This window comes from Camelus ferus, chromosome 7, assembly GCF_009834535.1.
Source record: "Camelus ferus isolate YT-003-E chromosome 7, BCGSAC_Cfer_1.0, whole genome shotgun sequence".
Taxonomy (NCBI): domain Eukaryota; kingdom Metazoa; phylum Chordata; class Mammalia; order Artiodactyla; family Camelidae; genus Camelus; species Camelus ferus.
Genome location: NC_045702.1, coordinates 14,882,095 through 14,909,075, shown reverse-complemented (window position 1 = coordinate 14,909,075; position 26,981 = coordinate 14,882,095). Strand labels below are relative to the sequence as shown.

The 26,981-nt window shown below is 39.5% G+C and overlaps 1 protein-coding gene across 3 annotated transcripts in view; it reads left to right on the top strand.

Annotated features, from left to right (window-relative positions):
* DGKI (diacylglycerol kinase iota) overlaps positions 1-26,981 on the top strand; it is a 397,841-nt gene that overhangs the window by 244,776 nt on the left and 126,084 nt on the right. For 2 of the 3 annotated variants that reach the window (XM_032483435.1, XM_032483434.1), the window contains 5 exons: positions 4,472-4,527; positions 5,377-5,439; positions 9,542-9,615; positions 11,032-11,143; positions 21,335-21,534. In XM_032483435.1, coding sequence (XP_032339326.1) covers positions 4,472-4,527; positions 5,377-5,439; positions 9,542-9,615; positions 11,032-11,143; positions 21,335-21,534 — 505 coding nt within the window. Of the gene's footprint in view, positions 1-4,471; positions 4,528-5,376; positions 5,440-9,541; positions 9,616-11,031; positions 11,144-21,334; positions 21,535-26,798; positions 26,862-26,981 lie in introns of all 3 variants that reach the window. The other variant, XM_032483433.1, reaches the window with a different exon arrangement.

Below are 26,981 nucleotides of genomic sequence, written 5' to 3'. Positions count from 1 at the left end.
GACCCCCATTTCATATTATATAGACATCTTTGTATGGCAGATACAAAATGACATTTTATTTTTCATTATCAGAACTGTCTCCCCCACTTTAAACTCCATGAGGGCAAAAGACTACATCCTATTTATTTTTATCGTCCTTGCGCCAAGTCCAATGGTGTCTCAATAAATATTTGTTACAGGAATGGAATGTTTAATTGGAGGATAGACTCCATCTATAAAGAGGTGAATAAAAGTAGGAGGGACTATACAGTAAGGGTAAGATTGGTTGTATAGGCAGTGAATTATACAGGAGTTTGGTGGGGACTCTTGGTGGGAGGAAGGTATCAGGGGAAGATTTCCAGAAAGGGTAGTAGGTAACATGGCTGGGAGATAAAGAAGGAGTATGATATAAACAAAGTAAAGTGGGTGAGGGCATTTCAGACAGGAAAGAAAAGTACAGAGGGACAAATGAATTTGTGATAAAGATGGGTTAGATGACCCATTAATACATAATGAAAGATTTTTGCAATGGTGTTAGAAAAATGAAGATAATGTTGGTAAAAATGCTTGTCCTTAATGGGCGATGATGTTGGAAGAAAAGATGTTTATAATGGAAACCATTTGAACTGAAGCTGGCAATGTTACTGTAGGCATAGATTTTGGAGTCATTTATGTATACATAACTGAAGTCTTAAGATTGTCTAAGTATCCAAAGCAGAGAATATGGAAGATGTGTGAGTTATATGGGGTCCAAATTGCTTATTGGTTTTTATAAACATAGTGTTGAGCTTATATTTACTAATATCTCCCTAACAGGCAAGACCAATTATAGACAAAAGAAGGATTTAGGATCCCATTCTAATGGCACATATGTTACTGTGTTGCCTATAAGGATGGGATGAACATATTAAAATAATGGAATGGATTATACCCAGAGCCTCATCACCGTTATAAAAGGATTACATCCAGAGCCAAATCATTTGGATGATTTAGATGATGAGGTCTGGGAAGTCTGAGCTAATGAGATTTAGAAGAGATTTTTGGCTTTTGAGTTAGTACTATAATGGGGAAAAGACCTTTGGGGACCTGGGAAGGGGAAGGAAGGAATGTGTTTTTCGTATGTGAAAGACGTGAATCCTGGGGGCCAGAAGGTAGACGATAGTAGGTAGGATTTTGGTCTCCATGAACTTTGCCATTTGGTGTCATAGTTGTTGGTTATGTCATTTTACATAGCAAAATGACTTTGCTGATGTTAGTAAGTAGCCGACCTTATGATAGGAAGATAATTCTGGATTATCTGAGTGGGCCTAATGTAGTAACATGAGCCCTTAAAAGCAAAAGTAGAAGGTTGAACAGAGAGCTCTGGCAGAAGTCAGGCAAAGTGTGAGAAGGACTTGATGCACCATTATCTGACTTGGACATTGGAGGGGACCACAAGCCGAGGAATGCAACCTCTGGAAGTTGAGAATGAACCCTAGCCAACAGCCAGCAAGAAGAAAGAACTTCATTCCTGTGACTGCAAGGAAAAAGGTTTTGCCAACAACCTGAATGAGCTTGGAAGTGAATCCTTTCCTGACCCCTTGATGTTGGCCTCTTCAGGCCCAAAGCAGATGACTTAGGAGAGCCCAGTCCACACTTGGCCTAGAGAACTATAAAGCAATCAATGGATGTTTTAAGCTGCCCAAGTTTGCAGGAATAGAAAACTAATACAGTTAACGGTGGTGTCCAATCAGATTGTAAATAGGTTAATGGCATAGCCACGGGCAGTGAGTGTTTGGGTCTCACTATCTCACACCCTGTTCCTGTGAAAGAGGAGGACGGGCCGTCTAGGAACTGCAGCAAGAAGCCATGCGTACTCCACTCCTGGGGTCTTGGGATACTTTAAGTATTATTGGCATTTCTTGAGGATGGTCTTCAGGATTTATCTCATACCAATGAACGAACACAACTTCCTTAAGGAACAAGAGCCCTTCAGCTTTTTTACTGGACCTTTCCCAGTTCTTTATGCCCATTTTCTTGATATAATTGGGGTCTAAATTCCTTGGTCTTTCTCAGAGTCATGTTAAGTCTTATACAGACACATAGATATATTCTGTCATTTGACCCCATCCTTTGAATGGCCAGTGAGGAACGACTGAGTACTGTTTTTGAAGGCTATCCCTTGGTTGCTTATGGCCTGGCTTCTGCAGAGAGTGGCAAAGCTCCAACACACTAGCAGACATCTCTTTTAGCTACAGCCAACCTTTGTTTCTGAACCTGATTTGTGCTTGGGATAGGGTGGCTATAAAAATGGAAAAAGGGTCCAATTGCCAAGGCAGGCTCAATCTGGGAGTCAATAGTATAATATACTATTATGTTATTAGAGTAGCAGAGAGGTAACAATTTACATCACATCTTTTCTACCCTCGAAGCCAAAGCAGGTGTATGACTCCCCTACCTCTTTATTTTCTATCTTTTTGACCCCTCTCAGACGTCTTGTTAGAGCTCTAGTTTTAGGTTTACTTATTTCATTGAATTTTACCTAGTTAAATTACATCTGTTTTCAAGTGTGTGAATGAAAACACCAGAAACGCAGTTTATTTCTTAATTTTATTTGTCCTTCTTTGGTCTTACAGAATAATTTTTATCTTTTGAGAAAAAAATGTATTTCTTTAAAGGAAGAAAAGCTTTTTCAGTTCTTCAAGGCTTATAGGAAAACTCCATAGAGATGTGAATATTCTCCAAACCATATATTATTTTTTTAAAAAAGTAAATATTAATAGTTGGTATGTGATTCACTTAAGAGCTGTGAACATTGATGCTCTGAAAAAGTTCTGTGCCAGAACTGTAGGTCCCATTTTCCACTTCTCCTTATAAATTGCTCAATAGCTAGATCTGATTTTGTTTGTTTTAAATTAGGGACTATGTTCATACAATAAATTTTATAGTAACAGTTATTCTCATTTTGCCTCTGCCTCCAATAAAGCAAGAAAGAGTTAATGTACCTGGAAATAGTATCTACCCAGATCTGGGTCCAAAAAGACCAAAACAACATTGTCATTCAGCTGCTAAATTTATCCTGAAGAAAGCCTGGAGTGTAAAAATGGTCAACTCTGGGGCCAATAGATAGTGAGAATCAGGGAGGCAGAGCATTTAGGACCATTTTTATCTTCTTTTTGTTTACTATATTCTATGAAAATAACCTTTTACCTTTTATTTTGTTTCTAGGGTTAGAATACTTAGCTGGTAGGACAGAGTGCATCTCTAAGGAGAGGTCTGCAATACAGAAACCATAATGAATAAAAGTTCTCAAGAGTCAATTTACAAAAATACTACCTTTTTTAAAACCTGTAGTTAGTTTCCATGTCATATGCTAGCATGTTCTAATAATCATGAGGATAATCTAATAATCATTTGTCCAGGATTGTTTCCTGAGATTTTGTAGCGTTAAATCTGTCCAGTCTGTGTGAACTCTTGCTACTTTCCTTCATCTAGACAACAATTGTTAGGACTCCCATTTAAAAGCAGGGTGGGGATTTGGAGACTTTCAGCCAGCCAGTCAGCTGTCTAGTGAGAAAAGACCTAGTCCTGAGATGGGATTAGTGAACATATGGGACAAAAATAGCAGAAGGCGAACGTTTACCGTGTGTCCCTTTGGAATGTCTTGGAATTTTATTAGAAAGAATGTAAGGAAATAATACTTCGTTTGGGGATTTTATAATCCCTTGAATCCATGTGAACTTTCTCTGATGCATATTCTTGTTTAATCTTTTTCTGGTCCTCAACTTGTATAACACCCAGGAGCAAACTCAAAATTAAACCGTTTGTCCGAGTCTTTGCTGTCATATGCCCTGAGTCCGTTCTGCAGGTCTTCTCTGTGTATCTATAAAGATAGATATTTTACGTATCTTACATACCTTCACTAAGTCAAATGATTTTTCCAGACCTGTCATAAACAAGAGTACAGATGGCAGTTAGGAGTTTTTGCAAAAATGTGAAAGCAAATTCCTCATTCATTTTTATCCAAATTCCCCTTATTTAATTACATTTGGAAGCTGCGTTCATAGTTCATGGAAGCCACGTCCTGTGGAGGACAAAGGAAATAATTACCCCTTCCCCTCTCTCACCCCTGCCTTGTATGCCTGCCAGCTGTCTATTTTGAATAGGGTCCTGAGTGTCTCAACTTTTAATGTGAATGTGAATTACCTGGAGAGCTTGTTAAACAGATTCCTAGACCCAAGCCTCCAGAAATTCTAATTCAGTAGGTTTGAGGTAGAGCCTAATAATCTGCATTGTAGCAAGCTCTCATTTCATGCTGGTGCTGCCAGTTTGGGGCTACACATTCGTAGCACTGGACAACTATGCCAACTGCCTGTAACTGAGGGGACAGTGATAATGAAGCTGGTGGGTCTGTGGGATGGGGAGGGAGGAAAAGGAAGCAGAGGTGCTAATCTAACTCACCACCTTTAATGAGGTCTCTGTAACTATACTATTACTTTTTTCCCTTTCACAGAAGCAAATCCAGAAAAATTCAACAGTCGTTTTCGAAATAAAATGTTCTATGCAGGGGTAAGTATATATTTCATTTTTTAAGTATTACATATCATTTGATACTAGTTCACTGATGGTAATAAAGATGCTGACTATACTATGCTAGTAATTACTCTCACATCTCAGATGTTTACCTGTGGGTCTATATATGGTTACTGTTTAATGTCTTGGTTTAAGAATAAAAGTAAGTATCTATTTCTTAAGTTTGTTTAAGTTTGTGAAAAACAAACATCATAGCCAATCTAGAGAATAGGGAAATTGGGTAGACTGAAAGATGCATGGCAAGTCTTGGTGAGAATGTAGTTTTCACAGTATGCACTGACATTTGGATAAGAAATTGACAAAACATGGGAAGTTTTCCATGGAAGTGTACATGAGATTAAGGGCTCCCTTCTTTTTCCTTTTCCTCCTACTCAGGGACATCCTGGGATGTGAATGGCCAGAAAGGGAAAAAAAACAGGGCTTCCAAAATATTGACTTTAAAAAGTATGGCTTAAACATTGGATAGAGGGCATCAAAATTAAAGGGGGTGAAACAAGACACTCTCAGTGGCAAGTTGAAGATCACCTGATGGACAAAGAAGGGGGTCAGGAAAGGGAGACAAATCTTTAAACTGACCCTTAGAATTATCTACTTTTTCACTCCTACTGCGAGCTTAAATTTTATTACAGGTTACATTTTGAAAACAGAGAAAGATTTCAACTTGACAGCCTCTGCTGTCAAGTAACTTTACTTTGGATTTAGCAAAAGGAAAACGTGTTTTATATTTTTGCATAATTTAGAATCCCTGGGCCTAACTATAATGTAGAAACAAGGACTTGGCATGACCATGTAATGAATTTTCTTCTTTCTTTCCTTGTGGTACAGGCAGCCTTTTCTGATTTCCTACAGAGAAGCTCTAGAGATCTATCCAAACATGTTAAAGTTGTCGTAAGTATTGAAAGTGTTGACTCATCTCATTCGAATGGAGATATGATGCCCCCACAACATGAACCCCAAATACCAGTTTATATACTTGGATTAATCAGTTGGCTGCGTAGAACTTTAAGGGAATTAAGTTTAGTTTGTTCAGCCAACATTTATGAGCATCTAGTTGTGTATTGGTCACTGTCTTAGTTGCTTGGGATGACGTTAATTAAGATGACTGCCTTCACTCTTGGAGAAACTCAGAGTTCAGCTTTGGGGAAGGGCGCAGAGCTCATTGCAGAACAATGTGATAAATGTTGTTATTCAGCTACTTACGTAACACACTGGTGGCACACAGGGAGAAATGAAAAGTACCCGTGGTGCAGTCAGGGAAGTCATCAAAAGAATGATGTTGAACTGGGTCTTGAAGTAGAAAGAGATGCTCACCAAAAAAAGTGTCTATTTCCAGGATGTCTGAGGGGTCTCCAATTTTAGAAAAATGCTTTGATTTCATTATTTTGTGGTTACTCACTCTCCAGCCTAGTCCCAGTTCTTAAGGGGGATGTGTGTGTGTGTGTGTGTGTGTGTGTGTGTGCGTGTGCGTGTGCGTGTGCGTGTGCGCGTGCGCGTGCTATATTTCTTCCTGGGTCTCTATCCCAGATTTTGGGAACATGCTTCTTGGAGGCATGGGAGATGGGAAGTCATCTTTTCCCTAGGAGATATATTTTACAATAGCATATAATTAATTATTAAGAAAGACAAAATGTTTCCTTGCAGTAAGCAAGTTAAAAGAAGGAATAAATGTGACTTTGTTGCATACTTGTGTAAGTAAAGAGAAAAATGGAAGACAGAGAAAAATATATAGATGGGGAAGAAAGGAGGGGAATATACCAAATGCTTGAGTTTATCATGGAATAAAGAATAGCATTTGCGACAAGAGGGGATAGGACAAAAGATACACATGAAAAATAGAGGAAAATATATGACCTTAAACTAATGGGCTTACAGAGGAATATGGAGGAGCCTGAGAGGATACAGATAAAATTTGTAATCACCAATGAAGCACATTTGAGACACAAATCTCCTAAATCAGGTGAAACAAAGACTTGACCACCAACAAACCTTGGCATCAGTTTCAGATGTTTTCATTTTCATGCAATACCAACGAAAAGCAAGTGTCCTGTGTTATAGCGACTCTTGAAAACTGAAATACTGTGTTTTTAAAGCTAGAAAGGCACATGGTCCCTTGAACTATGAAGATCTTTATTTTGATAAAATGATGGTTATTTAAATCGCAGCAATCTTGTATCAAACTTCCCCTGTTTCTTCAGCTCCCTGCAACCTAGCCAAAAGTAAACTTTCCCTCTTCTTCCAGTGTTTCTCACATTACTAGGAACATTTCAGTACCTTCCCAGAGAGGCAGTAAGTGGGGGGCAGAGGCCATACTGAATGGTGTTTACTGTTTAAGTCAGCTGGATTAAAACTAAACTTTGGGGGCAGAGTATATGTAGCTCAGTGGTAGAGCACATGCATAGTACGACGCACTAGGTCCTAGGTTCAGTCTCCAGGGCCTCCCTTTAGAAAAGAAAGAAAAATTAAACTCTATATGTCTCCTAGCCACTGGAGACTTTTCCCCCCCACATCTGGTCGTCTTCTGATGATAAATGTCTCATACATGGATGGCTGTAGAGCAGGGATTAAAAGAAGCTTGCAGAGAGGCCACAATGGAGCCAAAAAACTAGGAAAGATGTGAGATCAGCCAGTACATGTAATATCCCAGGTGGACTGGTCTATGTAATTTTTTTTTTTCAATGAGGAGGAAAAAAACTAAGTCTAAATATTTGGGATTCAGTCCTACGTTTATCTTTAAGGTATGTGGCTTTGGGGGAAATCATTTAAGCTTTCAGGTTTGGTTTTTTGCTTGTTTTTGTTTTTTGTTTTTTGTTTTTGCAATTAAGATGCTCTATATCCTCTAAAGTCATGTTCATAAACCAGAACTCTAAAGCTTAAACCTAAAATAAAATTAGGATCATTATTTAATTCACCTTTATTCATTTCCTATATTATGTCCAACCAAAATTTTTTTTAATTGAAGTAGAGTTGATTTGCAATGTTTTGTTAGTTTCTGGTGTAACAACACATATATTTGAAGCCACAATTATTGACCATTGTGCTGTGACACAGAGGGACACAAGGATATTTCTACATTGACATCACTGTATCTTTTCCTGAGTATGAGATGAAAAGGATGGGGGCTTGGCTAGAGCAATTCGATGTATGTTGAACAGCAAACCGTCTTATCTTTGCCCCAGGGTGGAGCCAGTGTTTCTAGGGTAATAGTTAATCATCTCTCACATAAATGTAAAATGTGTGGAAGAATACTGTGTCAAAAAAAAAAAAGAAGGACAATAATGAAAGCCTACACACAGCATATCTTGCCCTAATTCCCATGTATTCTTGTTGTTTTGATTCATCAGTACGTGAGCTTGTACACAGGAAGGTATCTGCATGTGAATATTTTCCTCTGCGTGTGTTTTAAGTAGGGAAAAAGTTAAAAATTTCTGTTCTAAAGAGTTGTAAAGTTTAAATGCAATAATATGTAAGAAAACTGTAAAAGCTCAGTACACTGTAGGGTGCCCATCCTCAGGTAATTCGATGAGTTTCCAGAATCGGATGTGTTTTTTAAGGAGGAAAAAGTAGACACGTTTTAAAAAATGAATTCTCTTCTAAATACAGTAGTATGAGCTGTAGTTTTTTTTCCTGTAATTCAACAGTACTGCTTTGCATGCTATTAACGTATCACATGCTATTTTTAAGTTTTAGTTGCTTACAACACTGAAGTTTGATAATTTAAGATGTTGATTTTTCTTTTCTTGCTGGTAGAGCCATTTATCAACTCATTTCAAGCCCTTCAGTTGGGAGACTTCATGTTTGCTTAAGTATCTGAGAGTGTTGTAAAAACACCTTCAATTAATGTCTAGAATTTGATTCCTGTGTAAATAACATCTGGAAATACTTTGTTTGTCGAGGATTGTAAGATTTCCTGGAAACAGTTTATGAGAGGGCTCGTGAAAATGAGGCTGCGTTCAGGGCAGCTGGGAGAAGGATGAGTCCTCCTTGACCGCTAGTGGAGTCACAGAACCTGGGCTGAAACGCCCCCTGAAGAAATCTTTAGGAATTGGCAGGGCGCCTGGGGATGCCCCACCCTCTCTCCAGAGGAGAAGATGACGGGGGATGAGGGTGTGAAGAGAGCAAACAGAAAAGCAGGCTTTATACCTTCGACATTGAGATGCCTGGAGTCACAACTAGAGTGTTTCTCTTTTGGCTTTTGCCAGTGGAAAGTGAGAAAGGGAAATGAAAGACTTGTCTTTGGTTAGTCAGAGGGCACTCCTGAGGAAAGCACTGACCCGTGAGGGGGGCCACACACAGAGGTATTGAGGCCAAGCCAGCCTAAGGCCCTCGGAACCCAGGGTCATGCCCAGCTCCAGCAGGGCAGTTTATCTCAGAAGATCAGTCAAAAGTCTGTAAGAGATTAAATTTATAAGAGCAAACCACTAATGGAGATAATACTAATTTATAATAGATACTTTCTTTAAAAAATATGCAATGTATATTTCTTTTAAACAGTTTTCAAAATATTATGTTCAACATTTTCAAAATACAAATTATCTCAAAAAAAAAAACAGGTAAAATAAATGGTTATAAGCATGACTGTTGTTTCAATCAGATGACTGTGGTAGAGATTGCTGCAGCCTTGACATGTGCCTTTATCCTCTTTATTCTTCTAAGCATTCATAAATCCTAATTTCAGTCCTACAAACCTCAATGTCTAATAATAATCCAAGGTTGAGAATGATGATGGATCCTTTGATTGTGAGGCCAGAGAAAAACATGTTGGTCAGACAGCAGCTTTGTTTTTATGTTAAATCAAAATAAAACCAAGACCTGAGCCCAGGGTCTGGGACAGTTATAATCAGAATGAATTTTCAATCATAGTAGCGAGCGTCTCCTTCATCAGAGACAGGGACAAGGGGGAAGACCATGGTATGTGCAGCTGTCAACCTGGTTGTTGTTGAGTCTTGTGACTACTTCAAAACCCTGGCTTTCTGTGCTTTGATTGTTTCAGTGTGATGGAACAGATCTCACCCCAAAGATTCAGGAACTGAAGTTCCAGTGTATAGTATTTTTAAATATACCCAGGTAAGCTCTGTTCATGTTGTTTCCTTGGCATGATGTAACCTCTGTTTGACCTAAGGTTATCTGCTTTCATTATAGAAAATTTCCAGGTACAAACAATGAGAAACAGCTACCTTAGTGGCTTATTAAGGATCTCCGGATTGGATCATTTTGTCCTCCTACTTGGTTTTAGTGTTCTCTGTGGTGTTTTTGTGTGTGTTTGACAGGCATGGTCTATACTTACCCATCCTTAAGAAACCAGGTAGCCCTCTTGGACATCTTAGTTCTCAATTACTGACCCGTCCTACCCCATCACCCCCCAACAATGATAGACTTGAATAAATCCCTGTTCTCAGTTTCCCAAAAGCTGTTAGGAAACCATCCAGCCTGATTTCAGCATGGAATTCACTCAAAATCATTGCCAGATGATGGCTTTGAAAAAATAGGGTCAATTAGAGTCACATTTTCTAGCCAGGATCTCAACTCTCTTTGGTACTATTACATACCTCAGGAGAAAGGGGTATTTAAGATTAACTACTCTCAAAATAAGCATATTATCTCAGTGGCATAAAATTAGACTCTAGGCTCCCAAGCCAAGATTTTGGAAGGGATGGATCTATGACCCTTTATTTGCAAACCAGACAATCAGACACAAAATCCGCAAATACGTTCTATTTAGACTGAATTTAGTTTAAATGAGAATTGTATGTAAATCTATGGCTAAGAAAACATGTTACAGTCTCCTGATTACTTTGGGCTATGCTCAGTATGGTCCCTTGCAAGTATTTTCATCTTAGTTGTTTAAGTTGAAGGCCTAGATTCTCAGGAAAGGTTTTTTATTAGCTTGCTTTCATTTTTTTCCTCTTCTCCTTGCTCTTTTTCTTCTTGCTGCTACTCCATCCTTCCCTTGGATTCTGTTTCCTCTACTTTTCAATTTTATTTTCCCTTCCTTTCTAATATCATTCCTTTGTCTCATCCCTTTTTCACTCTGTCTTGTTCAATTACCTTCGCTCGTCCTGGATACTTCTTACCTTGACTCTGTATGTGCTGTTGAATGCTTCCCCAGCTCACTTCCCACTCCCTTTCCTATTGGCATGTATGTCTTCCTCCAAGACCAAATTCTGAAACCACCTATTGACAACTCATGGTATATCATAGAAAGCAGGCATGTATGAATTATAGGGTGAGAAATACTGATAAATAATGAATTAGGGGAAAGCTGGGCACCATGGCATGCTTTCGTTGTAAAGTTTTGACCCATTTTCATAAATTGGTATTTGGAGATGATAAATCCATTTTCTTTTCTATTGAAAGGTGTGAACCAAGAGTAGAAAGCTGTTTTTGTGTGAAATAAACATTGGATCTAACTATCAGTTAATCCTTAATGGTAATCATGAGAGGACTGGAGCAAATTTAATTGTTTTTACTCTTCCCTTGCAGATATTGTGCTGGCACAATGCCCTGGGGGAACCCGGGAGATCACCATGATTTTGAACCTCAGCGTCATGATGATGGTTATATTGAAGTCATTGGATTCACCATGGCCTCTTTGGTGAGCAATACGTTCTGTTTTACTGAAGTGAAATATATTTTAGTCATGGTTAGAGTTTATTCATTTTCCAAGACTTTGGTATAATGTTCTCTCCTGGCTTATCAACTTACAAACTTTATGCAATATAGAGTTGCTAGGAGAAGACAAAAACAAAAAGTAATTCTTCACGTCATTAAAAAAAAAATTGGTTACATATTTGTTTGAACTTCAAAGATAAATGAATATTATTTGCTCATTTTCCTGATTAATTGTCTACCAGAATGTAATGCAGAGTATTCATGCTAATTAAAAAGCATTATGCCACAGTCTTTTCCCAGCATTGATGCAGAAACCTTGCCATTTGATATTTATGGTTCACTGAGGACTCGAGTGTTTAGGGAAAAAGGAAAGTGGTCGTTTGATTCATCTTCCATCTTGTCTGCTTAAGCATAAGGTGGGCATCTTCATTATCACAAAATACCTGAATATTGAAAGACATCGTTGTTGTGACGTTCATGAATATTTAGGTGCACAGTATTGAGACCACCTTGTTTTAATTTTGTTGCTGGCATTAAAAAGGTACATTTATAGCATAAGGTCAATTTCAGGCAGGTTTTAGCTGTGTGTTCCAACTTACTATTGAATGAGGAGGAAACCAACTAAAATTTTTGCTTATCATTTCATCTGGTGTGAATCAGGCCACACTGTCAGTTTGTAAAGCAAATTAAAATAAATCTTCTCCTTGGACTTGATTAGCACTTGGTTTGTGCTTCCCCTTTTGCCTCAAGGCAATAAAGTTGTATTTCTTGTTTGAAATGACTGAAAACATCTCTCTCACTCATCTCGTGTATTCATAATGACTTCCTCAATCACCTCGAGTTAGTGAGATTTAACAGCATAACCAACTGTTATGATGGCGAGACTGTCCATCACCTGACATGGCGATGTTGCTTGCCATATCTGCCAGCTCTAGAATGAAATGGTTGTTAAGTGTAAAAGATTGTTCTAGGAAAGATCTCATTTTCAGGGATGTCACTCATGTAGAGCTCTTTCTCTCGAGAAGTCTTTATGCTAGTTATGGGTGAAGATTCAGCCAGGAGCAAGTAGGGCTAAGTTCAAGTAGGATATGTGCAAGGGAGAGTTCCTGGAGGTGACCAGGAAAGCCCCAAACCTAGTCATGTGTGTTTTACTCATTGATTTATTCTCTAAGCCAGTGAAGACGTGTTGAATGTTTGCCATGTGTCAGAGCTTCCTGGTGCTGACTGTGTTGTAGAAGGCTGTCAGGGAATGTCTAAGATGATTCCTTGCCTAGGTTTGGGAGGCCAGGGAGAATATTAGACACTTCCCTATTGCTCTCAGGATCGAAATCTAAATCTTCACTGAAAAATTGAGTTTCTCTCTGATTCTCTATCCTTTCCCACTGCCCACCTCACTTTCTAGCTCATTGCCTCTCAAGTCAAGTATAACTGAGCATCCCTTGCTTCCTTTGTACCACGGGGCCATTGCATATGCTGTCTCAATCTAAAATGTTCTTGAACTCTTCATCTTCAGTAACTTTTCAGTCTGTATCCATGTCAGGTTCTTTCTACAGTCTTTTTTGATTTGGGTTGTTTTTGCTTACAATTATATAAAGTCTGAACAAGAGGGAGGTGGCAGACTGAAACTGGGTAGTTAGAAGTGAATTTAATTGAGAGACTAGGTTTTGTGAGAGGCAACAATGGATGATGGTGTATTCCTGAGCTAAAGGTGCAAAGGCAAGGGAGCAGTCAGCTGTACCCGAAAGAGAACTATTTGGGAACAACCACCCGATAGGAGTAGTGTTTGCTAAGTGAAAGCCACCAGCCCATGCCAGCCTGGCAGAGAGAGAGCCGGGGACATAATTACAGTTCTTGCCCCCCAGATCTTCTGCTGTTGCTTCCCTCTGGTGAATTCTAACAGGAGCCAGAGGACAAGGGAGCCTTTAATACAGTCTAAATGGGCCAGCCTCACAGGGCAAAAAGGAGGGCAGGGAAGGGGTGGGGTGCCAGGTGGGAGTGGCAAATGGTCCGTGTCCATCCCTCCACTGTATCTCTGGTACACGGCAGAGAGCCTGGGACCTGGAATTGGCAATGAGGAGATGTGACAGAATGAGTGGATTTTGCCAGGAGGACAATGGGACTTGGCCTTCTGGAAAAAGGAGAATTCATACACTTGGAAGATTGAGAGCTCACAGTCCTCTGTGGAAACTAGGATTAGTTTTATGTAGCTGAAACGTAGATGGAAAGCGGGGGTGGTGTAGGTGATGCTGGAGAGGCAGACGGGTGAGGTCACAAAGTGCAGCATAACATTTCCACTTTGGAGTTTTGACTTTGGAGAATTAGTAAATTTGAGTTCTTAAAATAAATATTTGTTATAGGAAAAGTTCAATATGGAAGAGGTATATTGAACCCTCATGTACCATCACTTGGCTTCTGTAATATCAAGTCATGGGCAGTCTTATTTCGGTCCCCACCTATGATCTCCTCTCATATTATTTTGAAGTAAATCCCAGACATTAGATCATTTTACCCACAAATATTTCTAAGGGTTTCTTTTTCAGTTTAGTTGTTTTTGTTTTGTTTTATTTGTTTTGTTTTTAGCAGGGGGAGGTAATTAGGTTTATTTATTTAATTTTTTTTTTAATGGAGGTGCTGGGGATTGAACCCAGGACCTCAGGCATGCTAAGCATGTGCTCTATCACTTGACCTATACCCTCCCCCAATTTTACCCATAAGTATTTCTGAATGTGTTATTAAAAGATAAGACTTTCTTTATGAATACAATTACATCATCTTACCTAAAAATAGCATCTGAATATCACTAAATACCTACTCAGTGCCCAAATTTCTAATTGTCTTGCAGATACCACTTTTTTAATGCTCTATTTGTTTTAATCAGGATTCAAAAAAAAAATCACGGTGATTGGTTGATATGACTCAAGTCTCTGTAGGTTCTCACCCATCTGTCTCTCTGTTTTTTCCTTCATTTATTTATGGAAGAAACCAGGCTATTTGTCCTGTAGTTTCCCTGAGTCTGAACTGTGCTGATAACGTTCCCCAGGTCTCAGTAACGTGTTCTTCTCTCTTCCCTGTTTCCCCCAAGTTGATGGTTCCAGACTCATCAGACACACTTTCCCCCAAATCTGTTCTGTAAGTAGTGCTGTATTCTTCCAAAAGAGGGTATATAATGTCTGGTTCTCTCTCTCTCTGGTTAATAGTCTTTGATTATCCAGGAATTTTCAGGGGTTGCAAAGTAGGAGGGGTTGCAAAAATATTCTAATTCTATCCTTCATTTATTAACTGGAATATATATATGAAGAGACATTTTTCTATACTTACGATTTGGTCACTTACACAGTTTGTTTCAGAGACTCAGGATAAGTGATTCTTTTCCTTATGCATTTTCAAAACATTAAGTTTGTTCACCAGCATCCTCTGATGGCAGCTGTGGTTTTCAAATGGCATCAAAATTTTGGAACTTCTCCCATCAAAAGTTTGGGTCTATGTACCCTCCCCTTGAATCCAGGTGGGCTTACAAACACTTGGTGAATAGAGCACAGTGGAATTGTCGCTGTGTAACTTCAGAGGCAGGGCCATTAAAGGCCATGCTGCGTATGGGAAATACAGAGAATATTGATGGTCTCTCATTAATAGGAATTATGTAAATTCAAGGTAATACTGATTTAAAACATCTCATTACTCTCACTCATTTAATGTCAGTTGTGAAGATTTATTGAGTATTTGTTGAATGCACAAATACTTATTGAATCCATAAGTGACACTCTGCTGAGTTAAACAGTTACAAAATGAACCAGTAGAAAAGCCACGTCTTCAGGGCGCCCACAGTTCAGTGTTGTGGGGAGTAAACAGGCAATCAGTCTGACGTAATAAATTCCAGGAGAAAGACACGTGTGAGGACTGAAAGGAGAACAGTGTTTACAAATGGGGGAGATCAGCAAAAATGTCACAGAGGAGGCTGGAGTCTTTGTGAGTGAGATCTCCAACTGGCCATTCCCTCAGACGGGGTCGCCCAGGAGGGCATGGACTAGCAGTGGTTCAGAGCGATGATAAGGTGACTAAAGACATGGCTACGGAGAAAGGGCAGAAAGAGTTGGGCTTTTAAAAATTCATTGTTCTATTTTACCTGTCAATGGAGAGGTCAAGGCAGATGGCACGAGACAGGATCAGATTTGTTGTTCAGAAAGATTACCTGGATGTTCCTGTGAAAGGTGACCAGAATCTTAGCTTCTGGAGACAGATGGACAAATCACGACATTGGTCCCAAAGTCCAGGTGAAGGAAGAAGTGAGGAGATTGGAAAGCCTGAAGAAAGAAGTGGTGATGAAGATAGAAGGGGTTGGTGAATTCAAGAGTTATTGATAGTGACTTATTGTGAAGGGTGAGAAAGGAGTGTGAATGAATCCTGGGGGTCGAGCATAAGCCAGTAAGGTAAAGGGTGAATATATTATATGAGACAGAAAATATAAAAAGGGGATAATATTGCCCCCAAAGGACTCTGTTTTATATAAGTTAAAATTCAAACCCCTGTGAGACGTCTAAGAAGATACAGAACTGGGCAATTTGAAACGTTTAGAGCTCAGGAGATCCCTCTAGGTTGGGACAGAGTGTCTAGAGGGTCTGTGAGATCCTTCTCTCTCCCATCCTGTCCTTGGTAGGAAAAGGAGAAATGGATGGGAGTTGGTGTAGAGAAAACGGAGTACTAAGATTATTCAACATAGTTCACGCTGTTCTGTAAGTGGTACTGGCATACGTTACTTGCTTTTCACGCCTATCCTACCTTACCACTCACGCAGCACTACACTGTTGTATTTTTTTTCACTCAAAAGGGAAAGAGCTTTATTTTCAGTCCTTCAATTTCACACATCTTGAAACTATAATATTGATTATTTATGTTCCTAAGAAGGTAAATTATTTAAAAACTCACACATCTGTGTAAGATGATTATACAAACAAGACTATATGGTAAAAGTGTGTATTTTTGTGTACTTAAAATATTCAGAGTGGTACTTTAAGAGATATTTGAAATAGGATTACTGAATGGAAGAAAAGATTGTTTCCCTTAGACTCCTGTGATTGCACATTTCAAAGCAGACGTCGTCCGTTCATTTTACTGGTTGAAATGCATTCCTGCTAATTAAGATGATTTCTTCATTGGTGCTTGGTAACCTGATTACCTTTTTGGAGTCTACACAGACCATAATCAGATATTGTAATTTGCATTTATTTCTGCCACAATTTTCATCCATTACAGTTGTGAAGGTCCTTTCATGTCAAGTCTGTTTCTCAGTAATCTAAAACTTCTCAAGACAGTTCAAAGCATTATTCAGATTGAGGAACTGGAAGCCTGATTTGCTATGCAGTATGAAATCCAGAGATTTCAGTCTCCCGAACTTTAAAGAAAGCATAGCCAGCTTTCTTTCTGTTAATTGAAATTAAAACATGTAGGTTCTTTTAAATTTATGAATTAGAAAAGCAAAAAGGTTATTCAGTGAGAAAAGTTACCACAGGGAGAAACTCCTAGGGTTGAAGTTGTACACATACCAGGTGATCTTTTTTTTTTTTTAATGAAAAAAGTAATATCAAATGTTTGTTTATTTTGGTAATACATGTAAATAAAAGAACTGAAAATAAAAATATGTCATAATCACCTGATCCATAACTAACTATATATTTTGATACGTTTCCTTTCAGTTGCTTTATTTCCATGTTTCTAGATATATAGGGAATCATATTATTAAACCCTCCTCTTTCATTATACAAATATGTTTCAATTTATATAATAATTATTCCTTCGTGAAACTTAGGTTTCTGGATGTTTGGTGGTATTAAAAACTCCTGTGATTAACATAATATTCATAAACCTCAGTTATCATTTCAAATTATTTTTTTATGACAAATCCCTGGGAAAGAAATGATTGATTCAATGGCATAAACATTTTAAAGCCTCTTAGTAAAAATTAGAAAAGTGCTTTCTGGAAATGTGTACTGTTTACTTGCCCAACAGCAACGTACAAGAGTACCTGATGAGAAGTGATGGAAATTGAATATTCCACAGGTGCTGAAAATGTGTTAGCGGATAGAGACAAAAAGCTATTATAATATTACACTTGATGAAACAGAATGAGAAGAGAGAATAGAATTCCATCCCTAGAAAGAAAGAAATTATATATGTTTTGTTACGGCCAACAAAAAATGGGAGTAAGACACGTTGTTTATCTTTATTGTTACCTTTTATGTCTTTTGGTTTTTTTGAAGTGTCTGTTTTTTACATATTTTGATGGGCTGTTCATCTTTTATTGTTGAATTGCAAGCACTGTTTATATATTCTGCAGACAAGTCTTCTGGCACATATATTTAGTGCAAATATGTTCTCAGTTTATCTTTTTATTTCTTTAATGTTTCTTTTGATGAACAGAAGTTTAAACATTCTTATGAATTCCAGTTTTATGAGGTAGGCTTATTTCATATTGGAGCTGCTTGTGTCCTTCTTAAGAAATCTTTGTTACTACAGGAAAGGAGGGGAAGATACTCTCCTTTGTTTTCTTGTTGAAGATTTATAGTTTTAGCTTTTATGTATACAAGTGTGTGATTCAGCTCAAATTCTTGTGTACTGTGTGAAGTAACTTCAAGATTCATTTTTAAGAAGACATTTATCTGCTTTTCCCCAGCACTGTTTGTTAAATAGCCTTTCCTTTCCTATGGAGGTGCCTTGGTGCCTTTGCCTCTTGATTGCATGTGGGTCTTTTTCTGAACTCTATTCTGTTCCATTGTTTTTTTTTTTTTTAATCCTTATGCCACTACCACACTGTTTTGATTACTGTAGCTTTATAGTGAGCCTTCAACCTGGTAATATGAGTCATTTCACTCTTTTCCTAAGAGCATTTTGGTTATTCTACATCTCTTGTGTTTGTTTATAGATTTTAGAATCTTTACTTTTTCATAGAAAAGGTTCTTGACCCATAGTAAGTGTTCAGTAATTTCTGGATTTATTTGAATGAGCAGAAGGAAGATTTTTCAGATAAAGCCCTTCCCTTTTTATTTCTTCTGTTTCATTATAAGCTACTGGCTGTCCATTAATCATATGTTAATGTTGCCAAAGTAAGGAAGACAGCTCTAGGTGGCATGTGGTAGAATTTGAGAACATGAAATTATAGGTGCAACCTAAAATCATAAAATGCTAGTGCTGAAACAGACCATAGCAGCCCACTAAAATCTCATCACTTAACATGTAAAGAAACTGAATTGATGGAATGATTTTTGCTATAAATAGCTACTCACATGGACAGTGATCAAGTAAATAATAATGCTATCGCTGATCGTATTTAGACTGCTTACAGCATGTCTTGCAGTAGGATATTAAACACACCCATGTCCAGAAGTCTTAATGTTTGATAAAATGGAAAAAAAGCAATAAAACGTAATGGCATTGCTTCATGGCAGTAAAACAGCTTGTAAAAACTTGTATAGAAAAATATGGATTGGATGATAATGCTGCCACTGCAAATTTCTCATTTGGTGACGAGAGAGGGAGAAGAACCCCCTGTGAGACAGTTCAGTTGAGGGAATTTAATACAGGAGACTAGTTACAGGATGTGGAGAGAAGAACTGAAAAGAGAGACCCCGTAGATAGCAATCCATGGATTAGCCACTGCAGAAACGAAGTCTTTACTTTAAATATTACCTTCACTCTAGCTTGTTCCAAAAATAAGTTAATATGGCTGTGCTGACAATAGTAGAACTGTCTTTATTCTGAAGAGCTAATTACTGTAATCCCCCCTGTGCCTGCGCAGTGATCTTGGGCTGATGCTGAAATACCAGTGGAACTGCCGCTGACAGCTCTTTACCTCTATCTGTTTGTGGTATTTGCTATTGATACATCACTGAGGCTGAAAATATGGCTTAAATGTGCCCTATGGTACTGCGTGAGCCTTCTGATACCAAGGGGTTGGAAAGTATTTAAGCAATTTTCAGTCTTGTCAAACTCAGAGGAAGAAGTTCTCACTTGGCAAGTTCTGCATTTTTATTTGTCATTAGGCCCAGTCAAGACTGGGGGAAAAAGAAGAAACTGGTGTTTCCTCCAGTGGGTGAAGGGATACAGTGTTGTCAGGTAAATATGGTGCTGAGGAGTACTTGAAGGCAAGGGAAATATATTGGGAAAATTCTGGATATGAGATGGTGGCTCAAATCAATAGATTAACATTTAATTTACCATTTAGGGTCATTGAAGTACAGCCAGAAAAACTTTCAGCCGAGTAATAGAGGATTGGGTAACAGGCCAGAAAGAATTTTAGTAAATTCTCACTTCATTCTCCTCTGCTTCCTTGTTCTCCCAGTAATTGAATAAAATTGTATGTAAAGCTCACAACTGAATGCTTTTCACATCGAAGGTGTTCAAGAATGATAAGTTCTTCATTTTTCTGTTTTTATTCTGTTTTCTTTCCCTCCTTTCTATCCTTTTGTGTTCTTTTTCTCTTTGCATCTATAGACAGTCAGGTTTCTATTGTTCAAATAATGCAAGTGCAAAAAATAGTTCAAAACATCAGATAAATGCAAATATCTGGGAACCAAATTAGTGGAAGCTGACATCACAAATCTCAGGGTTTTTTTTTCTTTCCCATTTGTAAGATAGAGATGAGACATATGGAAACAACCTGATAATAGGTAGGTTTTTCTTTTTTTTTTTTTTCTCAAGTAAATCTTTTAGATTTTGAGCAAGAGTTAGTATTAACTCCTTTTAAAAGTTTGTTCACTCATGTATAACTGAAAAATTGCTCTACACTGGAATTTGACACATTGTAAAATGATTATAAATCAATAAAAATGTTAAAAAAAAAAAAGTTTGTTCACTTCATTATAGATTGATACTCAAAATGCATTGTAATATAACCCTCCAGAAAAACTGTTTAGCAGTATCCACTAAAGTTGAGTATACATCTGAACTTAGGGCACAGCAGTTCTGCTCACTGTATGTGCCCAAGAGAGTATGTATCCACCCCGAGATAAACACAAGAAGTTTATATCAGTAACAGCCCCAAACTGGAAAAAATCAAATGTTTACCAGCAGAAGAGTAGGTAAATACACTCTTCTATCTATTACTCAAAAATAATGATGAGCAAAAGATGTCAGACACAGAAGAGGACATATTATATGATTAATTTTATAAGAAATTCAAGCTCAACCAAGTTGAATCTACGGTACTAGAAGTCAGGATAGTGGTTACCAACTGGTTGGTGGGAGGAGTTTAAATAGATTGGGCCGGGGCACATGGAAACCTTCTAATTGCTATAAACTGTCTAAAGCTTGAGCTGGATGGAGAGTTACATTTGTGTATAACAATGTTCATCAAGCTGTATAAGATAATCTGTGTACTCCGTGTGCTATAACCAAATATTTGATTTTAGTTCACCCCTTATTATTATATATATATAATTTTTTAAAAAAAAAGAAAGCAAGGAAGTTATGGTTACTTGTTGCAGGATTTTAATGTTGGATTGACTTTTCATTTTGTGGCCACTGTAGTGAACTGAGCTCTTACTGTGTTTGATTTGGATCCTCAAAGCTGCTTTACTCTTCAGAATGTTTTCAATTGAGGATTATTATTTTTGCATTTCATTGATCTTACACAGATTAGAAGTAGTTTGAGGAGCTTTTAAGTAAAAGGGAAAAGCTTGCCTGAAGTTTGAAAATTTTTCTAAGGATTGGCTGCATATTTAAATATAACATATATTTAATATATAATATATAACTATATAATTATGCATGATTAAAAGATATAAATGCATTTATATATTGAATATAATATAGAAGCTGCCTTAAACTATGTACTTTATCTCTTTTATACTCTTCTTTTCCTAAGTACATTGATTATTTAATGGGAGTAAATAACACAAAGAACTTTTATAGTAAACTAACATGATTAACTTAAGGCTGAAAATACATAAAAGCAAAAAGTAGCTATCAATGAGGATATGTGATCAAGCCATCAAAAGTTTAGATATTTTAAATTATTTGTATTAATGATTTAAAATTTCCCATTTTACTCCTGGATAACAGCTTTCAATAAGTTTATCAAAGGCTTTTTGATAATCATGTACAGTGGATTTGGGGTTTCTAGGCTCCCTGAATAGCTCTTAAGAACTAACCTCTTGCTTCCTTTTGCCTCTTGTTTTTACAGGCTGCCCTGCAAGTTGGGGGCCACGGAGAAAGGCTGCACCAGTGTCGGGAGGTCATGCTGCTAACTTACAAATCCATCCCCATGCAAGTGGATGGGGAGCCCTGTAGGCTGGCCCCAGCTATGATCCGGATCTCACTGAGGAATCAGGCCAACATGGTTCAGAAGAGCAAGAGGAGAACGTCCATGCCTTTACTCAATGAGTGAGTTGGCCCTTGCCCGCCTTTGTGAACATGGAGACCGTGGAGAGGAGGGCACAGCGCATGTGCATGGTCGGGGGCCTCCCTATGCTGAGAAAGGAGAAGAGTCCAGGAAACTCAGCAGATCCTTGGTCTGTCGCACATATTTCTTCTTGATGTTTACTATTCGGTGACCACACCCTTCTTTCAGAAATTACTGCTGTATGGTACGTTAGATTGATGACACTTCTTCACCGACTGTTTGAGTTTATATTTACTGGGACCAGCAGAAAACCATAGAGTGACTCAGGGTCAGAAAGCCTGTCTAGTTCAGTGTGTTCTTTTTCATTTTAAGAAGGCATGCCTTCAGCCTCCTCTTTACCCTGGTCACTTGGAGAGTGCCAGTTTCCCCAGGTGCCGGAGGTCGGCAGAGCGGGATTTGGGCTCACCTCCCTCCACACTGCGTCCCCTTCTGCCCGTTAGTGGGTTGTCCTTTTCCTGATGCTCCCATGTGGGGGTCCTGTGTCCTCTGATGTTTCAGCTCAGCTTTGCCATTCCGTCTGGCATTCTCCTGCCTAGATTAAACCTGACCCACTGCCCAGTGCTTAAGCGAAGTGTATCCCTTGGGGCCCCTTTCCTTTCCTGGGTGTTCTGACAGACTGAATTGAGAGGTGATAATGACCAGCTGCTAAGAGTATACATTCATTTTACAGAGCCCCTGAATCTAATTTTTGGTTGAAATGTCTATTTGGGGTTGGAGAAAGGAATGGAGATAGAGGCGGATTTGGAGCATCTTTCTGAGTATCTTCTATATATCATGCCCCATGCCTGATCTGATCTGACCCCAGGAAAGGCCGTGTCAGGGTTCAGCCTTGGGCCATCCTTCTTCACAGTGAGGGGCCCCCCAAGGTGCTCCCCCTGTCTGTGGCCTGTGCTGCATGGTTACCTATTTGTACTGAATGGCTGGCTTCCTGTAGTGCCTGTGAAGCAAAGGCATGCTTTGCCACATACTTATGGAGAAAATACGGCCATCTAAAGAAGTGCCTGGAACAAGCCAGTGACACGGGTGTCATTGCTCCTTGCCAAAACCTCACCTCTCTTTCTGAGATGGCATATGTTGAAGAACGGCATTCGGCAGGGCTTTTAGTTTTTAATGTTTGCCCGTAAGTCTGAAGCTGGGGTGAAGGAGCCCCTCTCTTCTGCATCCTCCTTTTCCAGTCACTCAGGACTTCCCAGCACGTGCCTTAGATCGTTATACAGGGGGATTTTTTGGTTGTCTTTTTCATTTTGTTTTCCTCTGGCCGCTCATGAAACTTAGTTCACTTCTGTGGCTGTCTTTTTTCTCTGCCTTTACCTTCTACTAGGTTGAATATGCAATTTAGTGAGTTTCAGGCAGGATGTCAGCAATAAGCAATCATATGTGGTTGACTGTTTTCTCTCTAGAAATAATTGAGTTAAGCTGCGAACTCTTGCTGTGAGAGAAAGCTCTGAACTACTAAGCGGAAAGCCCTCTCTGAGATAGTCCAGGTTGTTTTGGATCATTTGTAGACAGTTTGTTAATAGAGTTGAAAATTTTCACAAAGCCAGGACCTCATGCATGCTAAGCATGCACCCTACCACTGAGCTAAACCTTCCCCTCAAGAGCTGAAAATGCTTTTATGTACAGGCAGACAGCTCCCATTTTCATGCCTGGTGCTTCTACATTTAATAACCTTATTAGACATGAAGTTATTTTCAGATGTTTAGTTTCAGTTTTTGTCCTTGAGAAATAATTTTTATTTGCTCAGTAAGGGTACTGTTAGGAATTCATCTGGGCTTTTTTCCACACATAGAAACAAATGTGAAGAGTTATTTTCTTTTTGTACACATAGCACACACGACAGTTGATGTGACTTCTTAGGTTTAGCTGCTTGGGTCATAGGTCAAGCAGCAGCCTCAACTCAAAAATACTGTTACTTCCCACCAGGGGGCAGTGGCGCCTCCAACGAAGCAGCCTCAGGCCATAGGAAAGACTTGTGGGAAAGGGCAGTTAATAGTGGTTCTGTTCATTTCTTAAAAGAACATATGTAAATCTTCAAGGTTAGCCAAGATCTTTATTGTCTTATTATTAAAATGATCATTCAACACTCCATTTTTAGAAAATCTCACCCACTACTCTTACCCTCTGTGATTAGATTGCTTCTTTCTGTTTCACTAGAAATCCTTGCTTGGAAATTTAACTTCTTCCACTGGATTTCCAAGTGGAGCTTCCAGTTCAAAGGCAGCCTGGCCGTTAATACCTCCTTAACAGTTTCCTTCCATCTTCTGAGTCCTCCAAGCTTTTCCTTATTTGGGCTGCAGTTGTGCGAATTTCACTGTTGGAGCCAAGGCAGAAAGAGATCTTTGAAAGATAATTCTTTATTTCCTTTATTTTTTCCGTCCTTCTTTCCCTTTTTTCCTTGCTCTCTTTCTTATTTTTAACTGTTTCTTCTGTGTCATTTGCCTGCCTTCTTTCAGAAGAAAGAGGACTGTTTAAACAGGTTTTAGAATTTGAGTTTAAAACCCTGTTGGCGGGGCAGGGTGTAGTTTCTCTGTCAGAAGAGGGTAGCTTTTAAACTCGTCTTAAGGACTTAATGCTCCTCTCACATCGCATGTTAACATGAATATTTGAGATTTGAGTGCTGAGGCCCCCTCTTCTGCTGGAATGCAGGTGTTCCTCATGGGTTTGCCCCTAGGAGAGCACACCCGCCCCCCAGGTGTCCTCTAGGACTGATGAGCTGATGAGTCTCAAAGCTGTGTCTTCAGCCCAGGCTTTCTTCTAAAAACTGAAGACTCAGACCCAAGTGTCATAGTTGACATCTTTACCTGCATACTTCATGGCAACCTGAAACGATCTGCTAAAAAGGGACTCCTTAACGCTGTTCCTTTGCTTTCCCTCCTCGTCCCCCGGTGAGCCCTTTCCATTCACATCTGTACTAATGGAACCACCATCCGCTTATTCAGCATGTCCCTGGCCCTGGAGTCCTCCCGGTCACCCCCACTGTTACACATCCCATGCATTCTCTGAACTCTCCCTCCTGTTTACTTCCCACATCTTGAACTCTCACAGCGTCTGTTCCCTCTGTTAGTAATACAGCCGTATCAGTTACCTCTCAGCAGCATCGCTAAAAATATGCTCAGTTCATTTCCTTGCTTCCAGCCTTGCTGCCCTTCACACGATAGCTTTTCCAACAGACTAGTTAGAATGATCTTTCTGAAAACGTGAAACCTATATTCCTCTGCTTTACAGACTGTTTGATCATTGCCTTCATCCCCATCTTCCTGTGCTCCAGAGATTATTGCTATTCCTGGAGCAGTACCTCCTGTCTCGTGTATCATCATATTTTTGCCCTCCTCACATCCTTTTCATCTGCTAGCTCTAGCTCAAGTTTAAAACTCCATTGAAGTACCCCTTTCCCTACAAATCCTTTTCTGTCAACTTCTAGCCATTAAATACGCCACTCCGCACTCCTGTAGTGCTCTCACACCATTTATCCAAAATAGTGTCATTCTTGGTTTACTTGTCTTCCCTGCTCTGTGGAGAGACCCTGGGATTTTCCTCTTAAGGTCCCCAGTGCCTGCCAGTGTGTCTGAGACTTAGTGTTGAATAAGATCTATAATGTTCTATCTGTTACATGCCTCAGAAGTTGATTCTAAAACAATACAAATCTAAGACCTCTTGAGTATAAAAATAATATAGACAATGTCTTGGTCACATTTTAGGACAGTAAGTGGAAGATGTATACTTAAGAATGTCAAGATCTGGTGTGCATGGATGGCTGGAGGATTTCCCATGAGAAACAGCTAAATAGGCTTTTGTGATGACGCTAGATCTTCATTTATGCAAAAAAGGAAAGAATTTCCTAAACAAATATTTATTGGGTTATTCTCCTATTTGCTGTGACTGTGCACAAGCTAAAAGGCCAGGCCTGTATGTTAAGTACCCCCTCCCCTGCCCAACCCCCCGACCGGTACAGGAGCATGTCTCATGTATCATGGCCTATGGGTCTACTCAAAATACGACTCCAGGAAACATCTTCTTCCCAATAGTAATAGAGCAGATTCATCTGAGTTCACATTCATATACTAGTCACATGATAGCCAGATAAGTTGATCACACTATTTGGAAGGCGCTTTTGAAAAAGATCAGAAATTTTACATTACTCAGGTGCTTAGGAGGATTCTTAGCCTGAGTTCACTAGCAATTAAGACAACATGGTTAAGGGTGATTGTATTATCCAAGGGCAAAATGTCTTAGTTGGCAAAATTGGAATCTGGCGACTGGGTTCCATCATCCTGAGCTGCTGAGAAGTATTACTTGTTATAACTGATGGCCAGTTGAGGATAACGAGGAGTTAACTCATAAGTGGCTTCAAATGAGAATTGGCATACCTAGCAGAGAAGAGAGATTGGGGGGGGGGTATGTCTACTGCAGTCAGAGTGAAACTGTTCAGATGGTCTGAGAGTGGAGAGAATGGTTATGGAAAAGTGACAGGAAACCGGGGATGTAGTTTCCTCAGTTCTGCCTTTTGTCTTTCCTGGTAACCACTGAAGACCCCCTCCTTATAAAAGACGGGAGAACAGCGAGAAGCCTGTTCCACTCCTCCACCAAGAATATGAGTGGAATTATGGCATTACTGTGATGAATCTAGGCTTTCTTGGTATCACTTTTGGATTTCTTTAAAAAGCCTCTGTGGTTTAACTGAAGGTAGGTGAAGTGTTTATCTAGTCGCTCTTTTTAAGCTGGTTGCCTTTTGACACGAATATTCTAACAAAGCCCTGGAATCCTGAGGACAGTGTTAAAGCATTCAGTTTACCTTGATTCTCCTCAAAGATGAGTTGGCTGTGCCAGCCCACCGTGAGAGTGTGTGTGCACGTGCGTGCGTGTGTGCGTTTGCGCGTGCGCGCACGCCGGATGGATGCCCACGACCTAGATCCAGAGAGGACCGTGGTAGCCCTCCGCCCGCGCCGCCTGCGCAGCATCAGCGCTCCTCCGGCCTCCGCAGGCGCCCCGCCCGTGCTCCAGTCTGTGGCTTGCCTGAGAGCCGGCCCTGCCGTGTGTCCTGTTGGCTTCGTCGCTGTCACTGGCTTTTTGGATTATTTCCGTGGCTGGCTCGATTTTCCTTTTCTTTTCGTTCACTGTTTGGTGATGCGCTCATTTAATTTCTGTTTAAACTTTGTGTGTCTCTCTTTCTCTCTCCTGGCTTGTTGCCTGTCTGTCCACGCTGTTTTGCTGACTGTCTTCGCTGCTCATTCCCTGCTGCCTCTAGTATCCATCAGGTGCAAGCTGCGGACCTGCGGAGAGTGTCTGCCCCCCCTGGCTCCTTCACCATGTGAGTACAAAGCCGTTCAGTTTTTACACTGTGTCTCTCACCCTCATCTCCTCCTCAGGGTCAGACTACCTGCATCCCATCCTTCACAGGTCTGCCTCTCAGACAAAGAACCACCGCACC